Genomic DNA, 11,844 nt, shown 5'->3' with positions numbered 1-11,844 from the left:
ATAACATTGAGAGTATATTTCGTCCGATAAAGTGGTTCACTTCGTCAACGCGAAATATTATGGTGTGCCTAGCAATGCAAAATCATCTAGGCTTAGCTACCTTCCGATCATTTAAGTTTATGAAACAAACGGGAGTTTCATCAAGACCCAAAATTCTTAAGCCTCAACCCATTTCCATCGCTCGAACAACCGAATCTGGCCAGCGTTATGACTGATAAACGGATTTATTACCTTGATTGTATTATGACAAAAAGAACTAGTCTAAATTGGTGTCGGGTCAGTGAAGTACATTAGGAAACACTTATCTTTTCGGCCTGGTCCATATCCTTTTCGGCCTACTTTGAAAGGAAGCGTGCCTATTGAATGACGATTTGAATTATGCTGTTCACATCTAATTTACGGATTATTTAGAGCCGTTATTGAGTTAGAGTGTTAAAGTAAACGCCGAAAACACCTTTGATAATTGAAAATTTCAAAGGATGTTAAAATGATTGATATTTTTTTAAACTAAATATATTGTCTAATAACTAAAAAACTTTGAAACACACTTTCTTATATTAAAAATATATAGAATCACATAAAGAAATTAGTAAAAAGGAAGAGCACTATATACATGTGGTTCACGAAATCATAAATATTCATTGAAAACTTATTTACATAAAAGTATTCTGGCGTAATATAATATTATGATTTGGTATATCTTTATTATTATACATTACCTGTATCCTAGATTATGTGTTCGGATGAAGTAAGGCACTGTCAGAAGGTTGTGGTCTGTGACTGGTGCCAGCGATGGCACAGATTCATCTAAATTGATTTAATAGGGGTGTTACGAAAATGCTTTGTATGTTGTAATTTAGTCATTATAGGCACAGCTAGGCTACGTACATTGATAGATACATTATTTAATTGGCATATTATATCAATATAAGCCGATCGAAATTGAATTTGGAAAGACTTTAAGCCAACCTGTTTCCTAATCTACCTCACTGACTAAATATATATACACATATATACATTATGTACTAACTATCTCTTACCCAAAATGGACAAACACTGCGTGGCTTTTTATGATAATGTTATTTCGAAATTGGTTATGTGTAGCCTCTGTATAACTAAATATGCGAACCAGTCAATGTTTGGACTAGTCATTAAATAAAAAAGAAACTATAAGTTTAAATGTTGACGACCCATTTATGCCATTCATTAATGCTAAAAATATTTCAAGAAATAAATATATTCATATGCAATGATAACTTTAGCAATACTTACATGATAATATCAATGTCCTGATTATTTTATTACTGCTCCCTTTGTTTACGGATATGGAAACTTCTCCAGATTTCAGAGAGGAAAAATCGCCAATTAAAATGCCATTACCGCTAAATAGCGGCCATAGGATCGATCATGACAAACAGAGATATCCAAACTGTATTGTCTGGACACCCATTCCTTGCATTACGTATGTTAAAATACACTTATTGTTATTGACAAGTTTCTTGGCATTTTAATGTTTAATGAATAATTTTATAAAATAATATAACCTGTTAAAACAGCTGGCTGTATCTGTTTCTTCTTCTTTTCCCAAATGAACTTCATGGCTCAAATAGAGTAGTCTTGAAGATAACTATACTTATGTCGTTGAGGTAAAGCTTGTGCTCGCTAAACGTTAAAGTTAAAAGTTAAATCACTTAAACATTCTTGGAGTGAGTTCCATAGTCATATGGTGCTAGGAAAGAAGGAGTCTGGATGTATCATTGAGTGTGGGACCAGGAATTTTATGCTGTGACCTCTCAGCAGACAAATGTTAGCCTTGACCAAGTACGGTTCAACTGGAATATCTATAAGCTTATTCATTAACTTTTCGATACATCGTAATAACCTTGGCCTTGTGTCAATGCTGTTGAAGTGATTCCCAATGTACCGTAATTCAACTAAGAGTTCGGACACTCTAAATATTCGGACACCTATAATTATTTTCCAAAATAGTTTATTTTGCATACCTAATTTTCAGACACCCAAAGGACATCAATCATAGCTTTCACAGTTACCAAGTTTCACAGACGAAGATTATTGATTTTTATCTTTACAATGCCTGGCTAGATTACCTAACCGTATACACCACTGTGACAAGTTAGTTAGTTACTACCCATCCTAAATGATTTATTGCCTGTTGAGAAGGAAGTGTGATATATATATATTGGAGGATTAAAGAAACAACAAGGGCAATCAAGGGATTAAGAAAACATAGACATGACATGTTTGTAAAATGATCTGCCAATAAACTTTCAAACTTGTACCACACTTTTAGACTGTATGAAGCAATAATCATACAGTTATACATTAATCCTGCATAGCAATGCCCATGCTCTCCACGAGATCCTCGTGGGTATAACTGTATTAAAGTTATGTGACATCACACAGTGTGACTCTTTGATCTGAAGCCGATAGAAAGTATTTATTTAGTTCAATGCATGTATAAAATGGTGTTTTAATTAACTTGATGAAGGATTTACACTTATTGGCATAATAAATAAGTTTATGACCATTGATTACTACGGATAAATTAATAAGTGGTAAAATGCAAACATAAGGAAAAAAGGCAGGTTAAACAAACATGTAAATAAAATGTAAAAATGGTAATTTTCTATGTATTCAGACAGCGAAAAAAATAATGAATTTAAAGTGTCCGAAATCTTAGGTGAATTACGGTAATTGGTTAAGGATGATTTTTACCCTTCTCGTTCTACGGTGTAAAACATTTTCAGACTTCGCCCACCACAAACTATGTACAAGGTCAATAAGAAGTGTAAAACAAAACAACAAAAAAGCATGACTTAAAGTGGTTTAAATTTCTGTACATTAAGCTAGTGGTGGCCTGCCAGACAATTCTTGAGAAATTTATGCTTTTCTGGCTGGAAATCAGTCCGGTATTTGTAATGTACCATTTGTTCAGAAAAACATATTTTTGTAATTGGCTATCATTGTGGAGTATATGCAACAAACTATGCATGGAACGTGAAGTAAGGACATTGTAATAATGGAGCCAAATGTTCTGCTGGACAATGTTATTTTAATGGCAATTGAAACCCTTATATTTACTATTCATTGTTTAAAATATGGAATTATTAAACAGAAAAATTGAAAATGGTATTTTATCATTTATGACATCATTCTCAGAAAAACATCCAAGACCTAGTACTGTCTCACTAGAATTTGACCCCATTTGTATATTTATTTCGAAACCCTAGGAAACATAGATGTGCAGTTTAAATTTTGTTTCCTGAACTAAAAAAGAGCTGAAGTTCACTGTTCAGGAAGGAATTTCAGATATCTTGATGGATCATTAAGTACTTGAATATGCTGTGTGTTTATTGAAGTTTGCGTAATGCTAGCTCTATAGCAAGACAGTATATGTCCCTTTATATGCATATCGAATAACTGATTACACTCCCCCCCCTCTATTTTTTGAATTTGTCTCTGAATTTCAGAGACTAAGGTTTTTTGCAATGACTTTAAGGCTTATCATGCAATGTGGGTTATCTTTGTTGGGTGTCAAATGTAACACAAATTGCTATGTGCATCTGTTGGGGATCAAACTCACAGCCTCTTAAGCTGTAAGTGACCCTGACAGTCTTCTAAAATGTTATTTGGGTTTTGATATATCGTTATAAATATATATATTCTAATGAATTTCAAACACTAAAAATATGACTGAATTTTATGGTGGAATGGCTCAGGAAGTACATGTATATATATGCCAGTTTGCCTAATTTTTCAGTTGGTCACTGTGCTTATTCAGTGTCAGATTTTGTGTTTCCAAAATAGTCACAGACATCTGCAATTCAAGTTTTTGCCTTTGAAATCTTCAGAAATGATTTATGATCACAAACTAATGCATGTAAACATTTTCACTTCAGATGGCTGATTCCAATTATTGGTCACATGGGCATTGGCACCAGTACAGGAGTAATAAGAGATTTTGCAGGACCATACTTTGTGTCTGTAAGTTCACTTAGCATATTTTTACAACAATAGTGCTTTTAAATGAGGTCTGAAATTTTACTGATTTTTTTCTCCTATAGTAGGGTACTCTGACCCTAGCTGATATCACGTTGTGTCTCCCAACGTAATAGACAGGACTCCTACTTAGGCTGATGGCACTATTTTCCGTTGTATCTCCCAATGTAATAGACAAGACCCCTACTTAGGCTGATGGCACTATTTCCCATTGTATCTCCCAATGTAATAGACAAGACCCCTACTTAGGCTGATGGCACTATTTCCCATTGTATCTCCCAATGTAATAGACAAGACCCCTAATTAGGCTGATGGCACTATTTCCCATTGTATCTCCCAATGTAATAGACAAGACCCCTACTTAGGCTGATGGCACTATTTCCCGTTGTATCTCCCAATGTAAAAGACAGGACTCCTACTTAGGCTGATGGCACTATTTCCCGTTGTATCTCCCAATGTAATTGACAGGACTCCTACTTAGGTTGATGACACTATTTCCCATTGTATCTCCGTATGTAATAGACAGGACTCCTACTTAGGCTGATGGCACTATTTCCTGTTGTATCTCCCAATGTAATAGACAGGACTCCTACTTAGGTTGATGGCACTATTTCCCGTTGTATCTCCGTATGTAATTGACAGGACTCCTACTTCGGCTGATGGCACTATTTCCCATTGTATCTCCAAATGTAATTGACAGGACTCCAATTTAAGTTGATGACTCTATATTTCCCATTGTATCTCCAAATGTAATTGACAGGACTCCAATTTAAGTTGATGACTCTATTTCCCATTGTATCTCCAAATGTAATTGACAGGACTCCTACTTAGGCTGATGGCACTATTTCCCATTGTATCTCCAAATGTAATTGACAGGACTCCAATTTAAGTTGATGACTCTATTTCCCATTGTATCTCCAAATGTAATAGACAGGACTCCTACTTAGGCTGATGGCACTATTTCCCATTGTATCTCCAAATGTAATAGACAGGACTCCTACTTAGGTTGATGACTCTATTTCCCATTGTATCTCCAAATGTAATTGACAGGACTCCAATTTAGGTTGATGACTCTATTTCCCATTGTATCTCTCAATGTAGCTAAAAGGACCCTGGCTTCTGCTGATAGCACTTCATCATTATAAATGGCAATGTATTTGATTGGGCATATACTTCAGTTTATTTCACTACTTAACATTTCATCTTAAATTATGTACTTAACTTTATCTTAATCAAGGATTTATCACTTGAAAAAATGTGCTAAGGTGTATTTATTATTTTATACGGCATAAGTTATAACATGTTTTATTAAGTTAGGTATATCCTTCAAATCTTTGAAAGTGATACATTTTATGACCTTAACATAAATCTGTTTACGAAGTCTATTCTTTCTTATATTTTAAGCATTAATGTTTTTATTTTCCATTTATATCAATTCTGCATTTATTATGGCTTTGTATTTCAGGAAGATGACATGGCTTTTGGGAGACCAACAAAGTAAGTAAATTGTCAGTAAAAATTGGACTTTTTTTAATGATCTGTTTTTGCCTCATTGTTTCTCATTACTTATTAGCTTACAACTTTACCACTGTACAGTTAAAGACAAACTCAAGTATTGTCATAGCCTTAGTTCTATCATAATTGTCGTTTTCATGCAAAACTGTTACCTAAGCTCAAAAATGATCATGATAATCAAGGTCATGTAAGTTTTTCACAGACAGTGACAGTCATTAACCAGGTTTATAAGAATGAACATCCTTTTTTAGGTGGGCATCAAACTTACCTATGAAACTGAATAACTTTAGTTAGGGTAGATATATCTTGCCCAAACTTTCTATATAGAAAGAGATTATGTAGAACTTTCATGGGATTGCGTTTGAGGGCCCTCTGGTCATGATCACTGTTATGTAAAATAGAAAAACGATTGAAACTGAATAACTTTTGTTAAGGTCTACATATCTTGATTTTACTTAGTTTTTAGGGCGAGTTTGAGACCTTTCATTAGATTGCGGTTGAGACCCTTGGGCTCTGAAGATCATGGTTACTTATTCTTAAAATAGAAAATGGTTGAAACTGAATCTTACAATGAAAGCTGAAGTTCTTCTTGCGGCGTTTCTTGTTTATTCATCAGCTGGTGTCTAAACAGCGTAACTTTAGTAATTTAAATTATTGTCAAATATATCTATATAGTTTATCAAGGCTCAAGTTAAATTTATACATTTAAATTAACTCTATAAAAGTGAATTGCTACTATTCAGAAATGTATTAATTACTATTGCGTAATTGCTGTAATTTTTAGGTACTGGCAAATGGACCCAAACAAAGTGCGCACAAGGAAATCCCAGCATCCCCGGGAGACCTGGGATACATGTGTGTATGAGGCTTCGGAGGAGTACAAGGGCAGAATGGTGACCGAATTTGTTACCAGGCTTGAAAACTTGATATACATTATAAACTCATTATCTTTGTGTTCAAGGCTTGGGAAAGTTATAAGGGTTAAATTGTTCCTAAGTTTGATACTGAAAAAAAGCACACCCAGTAGAAAAAGGCAAACCTGGTAAACTACATGACAAACTGTATGACAAATATGTCAGTGTATTTGATATCCCATAAAAAGTTCATTATTGAGACTGTTCGGAAGCATTGGTTTTAGTTTGCATCTTAACTGTTTCCTTGCATATATGGTCTAGCTTGTTTAAACGTCATCTTTGAGAAGAAGAAAAATAATCAGACTATGAACATTCATGGTCTATTGACCCAAAATCGATGGCAACATAGAAAAAGGGCTGATAAAACAATTAATTATATATATATCAAATATATGGTATTTCATTCTATGTAACTAAATTTATAACCGAAATATCAAAATTTATTTAATTTAAACATAATACTGTTTATCCTGGATAGCTCATTACTTATGTATTACGATTTAGAAGCTCCATGATAATAAAAGGACAGGGCGGTACCTGACTGTGGACAAGATTTCTGTGTATTTGTTTTCAAGATCATTTTAGTGTTGTTCTAGGATAGTCAAAACCTTTAGGTACCCATAGACTTATGGAATTGAAAGGCTGAAGTCTTCATAAGGTGTTCTGTTTTAAATGTTTCTCTCCATTCCAGCATAACCTATGTTGTGACAACTGTCATAGCCACTGTGCCATGGCCCTAGATCTGATGGAATATGACGGCAGTAGGAACTGGAACATGGTCAAGCTTTGCTTTCTTATGCTCATCTACGGGAAATATGTCAGGTAAGGGCGTACATGGCAGTAGTTGCATCCTCCATTGTTGGGCTTGCCTATGTGTAGTTTCATCATAAATTCTGAGTGTATGTATCTTTTTTGTCATAGCATTGATGTCATTGTCAGCACAAACTTTTCACCTTGGCCGTAACTCAGAAACTCACATGTACAACAGGGCCCAAAACTCTGGCTTACATTGAATTATTCCCCTTTTTTAACAAAATAAAATAGACAGAGCGCTGGTGTTCACCTTGGTTATTGAATATTCATGATTTCGGCATCCCAAAAATAATTGCCACTTTGCTTAGAAATGGAAATGATACCTACATATTTAAAACTTAAAAAACCCATATTAATTAGCTATTTACACATCTACTTGTTTGGCAAAAGTAGTTGAAATTAATCATCTATCTCTGTTTTCAGTGTTTGTGGTTTTCTGAAGACCTGGCTGCCATTTCTGATACTGACTGGAATCATTATAGTGTTAGCTGCCGTACTTACCTGATCGTACAGGCTGGACAGGCTGGACAGGGATATTGGACACATTGTGGATATACCTGATCGTACAGGCTGGACAGGGATATTGGACACATTGTGGATATGTTGTTAAACAGGGAATAAATTATATTTGTAAACTGTATTACATGTATATGGGGTTTACTGTGAGGTTAAATTTTGATTATGCAAATCATGGTTTTGTGAAGTAATATGAGATCTTATGTCCGATTTAGCACTTTCAGGTATAATTTCTTGAAACATAATTATCATTTTTTTTAAATAGTATAAATAATGATCTTTTATTTTGTTTAGATAACTAGGAAATCTCTTTCATTGAATTGAAAGGAATTGTCACTTTATTTTGCAAAGGATTTATTTATTAATTAAAGAGTTGTTTTATATATTATAAGTGTTGTATATATGTGTGCTGTAAACCAGTTTAACATACTTGAACTTCACCAGAATGTTAATTGAAATCCAAAAATCTTACAAGCAAATTGTGATGTTGGATTTTAATAATACTGTGTGTAATGAGTGGTAAAATGGTCATCCTATATTTCAGAATATGAAACCTTTTGTTCAAATGTTTACAATTTTTAATAATATGCTTAAAATTAAAGAAAGGGAGTTTCATTTACCATTCATCTATCTCATATGTCTGCCATTCTAAGCTATTCTTATCTAATCTTACATTGATAATAATCAGGGAGGGAATGACACGATCCCCACCAATTTTGTCAGTTTTATATATTTTGGCTTTGTTGTATTTGCATTATTACACAGCTATTTTATTGTATGTCCTAGGTTTGTGTCATGGTATTTCTACTTTATTCTATGGAACTTTGCAGAATGGAAACTATTTTTCCTGCTCTTTGCATGATTATATGACTGTAAAATATGTTCGTAGAAAGTCTTTCTGAACAAATTAATAACTAGGGTAATGCTTTACGTGCTCATGCTGTTTTAGTTTGATATCTTGGAATGATCCCAATTTTCTGTTAATATCTTTTCCTGTTAAGGATTACAAGAGTGTGTTTCATTTAACTCATGGTGTTTGTTGTAATGGTTGAATACAACTGTATGTTTTGTAGAATCAGATAGATGTTATGATTGTTTAACAAAAAATAAAAATATATTTCTAACTGTTGTCTGTATCTGCCGTATTTTACACAAATGTAGTTATAAAGTAACCAGCCAGACATCCTTTTGGAAAAAAGTTCACTTAAACGAAACTTTAAAGCTGCACTCTCTGTTTTGGACAGTGTATTTCTTAAATTTATGAGTAAAAATATTATTCACTGGTTGCATTTAACCCCTTGAACAATTCTACTAACGTTTTGGCCGATAGTAAAACATGTTGATTAATAGACATATTTTGTTTAATCACATGCTCTATCGAAGGTAAATTATGTCCACAGTGTTCTTTAAAACATAACGTATGTTTACCTGCCCCATCAAACATAACATATGTTCACCTGCCCCATCAAACATAACATATGTTCACCTGCCCCATCAAACATAACGTATGTTCACCTGTCCTACCAAACTTAGATGTATGTTCACCTGCCCCATCAAACATAACGTATGTTCACCTGCCCCATCAAACATAACGTATGTTCACCTGCCCTACCAAACTTAGATGTATGTTCACCTGCCCTATAACACGTAGATGTATGCTCACCTGCCCCATCAAACATAACGTATGTTCACCTGCCCCATCAAACATATGTTCACCTGCCCCATCAAGCATAACGTATGTTCACCTGCCCTATAACACGTAGATGTATGCTCACCTGCCCCATCAAACGTAGACGTATGCTCACCTGCCCCATCAAACATGACGTATGTTCACCTGCCCCATCAAACATAGATGTATGTTCACCTGCCCCATCAAACATAGATGTATGTTCACCTGCCCCATCAAACATAGATGTATGTTCACCTGCCCCAGCAAACGTAGATGTATGTTCACCTGCCCCATCAAACATAACGTATGTTCACCTGCCCCCTCAAACATAACGTATGACCTATGTTCACCTGCCCTATCAAACTTAGATGTATGTTCACCTGCCCTATAACACGTAGATGTATGCTCACCTGCCCCATCAAAAACGTGTGTTCACCTGCCCCATCAAACTTAGATGTATGTTCACCTGCCCCATCGAACATAACGTATGTTCACCTGCCCCCTCAAACATAACGTATGTTCACTTGCCCCATCAAACATAACGTATGTTCACCTGCCATGTCAAACATAACGTCTGTTCACCTGCCCCATCAAACATAACATATGTTCACCTGCCCCCTCAAACATAACGTATGTTCACCTGCCCTATCAAACTAAGATGTATATTTACCTGCCCCATCAAACATAACATATGTTCACCTGCCCCCATCAAACATAATGTATGTTCACCTGCCCCATCAAACATAACGTATGTTCACCTGCCCCATCAAACATAACGTTTGTTCACCTGCCCTGCCACATCAAACATAACGTATGTTTATCTGCTCCATCAAACATAAGGTATGTTCACCTGCACTATCAAACGTAACGTATGTTTACCTGCCACATCAAACATAACGTATGTTCACCTGCCCCATCAAACATAACGTATGTTCACCTGCCCCATCAAACATAGATGTATGTTCACCTGCCCTATCAAACATAGATGTATGTTCACCTGCCCCAGCAAACATAGATGTATGTTCACCTGCCCTATCAAACATAACGTATGTTCACCTGCCCCATCAAACATAGATGTATGTTCACCTGTCCCATCAAACATAGATGTATGTTCACCTGCCCTATCAAACATAGATGTATGTTCACCTGCCCTATCAAACATAGATGTATGTTCACCTGCCCTATCAAACATAGATGTATGTTCACCTGCCCTATCAAACATAGATGTATGTTCACCTGCCCCAGCAAACATAGATGTATGTTCATCTGCCCCAGCAAACGTAGATGTATGTTCACCTGCCCTATCAAACATAGATGTATGTTCACCTGCCCCAGCAAACGTAGATGTATGTTCACCTGTCCTATCAAACATAGATGTATGTTCATCTGCCCTATCAAACATAGATGTATGTTCACCTGCCCTATCAAACATAGATGTATGTTCACCTGCCCCAGCAAACGTAGATGTATGTTCACCTGCCCTATCAAACATAGATGTATGTTCACCTGCCCCAGCAAACATAGATGTATGTTCACCTGCCCTATCAAACATAGATGTATGTTCACCTGCCCTATCAAACATAGATGTATGTTCACCTGCCCTATCAAACATAGATGTATGTTCACCTGCCCTATCAAACGTAGATGTATGTTCACTTGCCCCATCAAACGTATATGTATGTTCACTTGCTCTACAGGTTGCTTATATAGTTGCCCTTGTCCGTCCATCTAATGTCGCGCGTATCCCCAAATGAATAATAGCCACAATGATTGAACTTCACAAAAATGTTAAGCTGCATGTTAATTTACACATCTTAGATTTTGCATGTATCTGCATCGAGCATTGTTATATTAAAAAATGACATAAAGAATATGCGATCATCTGCCACGTGTATGAGAACAATAGTCACACGTTAAATGTTGGTAAACAATCCTGTTAAACACCAAATAAACAACCAATACTGCACATACCACAAACGCAGCAAGATCTACCGTACAGGTCAACACGAAATTACCAAACCACGTAAACACATTAAATCGTAGGACACAAACACACACACCAAACATTACCTCGTAGGACACACATACACAGCATACATTACCACACATGGCACACATACACAGCAAACATTACCTCGTAGGACAGACATACACATCAAACATTACCACACATGACAAACATACACAGCAATTATTACCTCGTAGGACAGACATACATAGCAAATACTACCTCGTAGGACACACATACACAGCAAACATAACCACACATGGCACACATACACAGAAAACATTACCTCGTAGGACAGACATACACAGCAAAAATTACCTCGTAGGACACACAAACACAGCAAACATGATCACACATGGCACACATACACAGCAAAAATCACCTCGTAT

The 11,844-nt window shown here is 35.6% G+C and overlaps 1 protein-coding gene across 1 annotated transcript; it reads left to right on the top strand.

Moving 5' to 3' along the window:
• Positions 1–1,200: 1,200 nt before the first annotated feature.
• Positions 1,201–8,902, top strand: LOC128245709 (transmembrane protein 222-like). Its single transcript, XM_052963939.1, has 6 exons — positions 1,201–1,462; positions 3,921–4,005; positions 5,486–5,517; positions 6,320–6,428; positions 7,141–7,271; positions 7,686–8,902. Exons 1-6 carry the CDS (start codon positions 1,326–1,328, stop codon positions 7,765–7,767), a joined length of 576 nt encoding a protein of 191 aa, XP_052819899.1. The 5' UTR covers positions 1,201–1,325; the 3' UTR covers positions 7,768–8,902.
• Positions 8,903–11,844: the final 2,942 nt, after the last annotated feature.

The sequence above is a fragment of the Mya arenaria genome, chromosome 9 (assembly GCF_026914265.1).
Source record: "Mya arenaria isolate MELC-2E11 chromosome 9, ASM2691426v1".
Taxonomy (NCBI): domain Eukaryota; kingdom Metazoa; phylum Mollusca; class Bivalvia; order Myida; family Myidae; genus Mya; species Mya arenaria.
The sequence above is the reverse complement of the archived record's forward strand: the minus strand, read 5'-3'. Positions and strand labels throughout refer to the sequence as shown.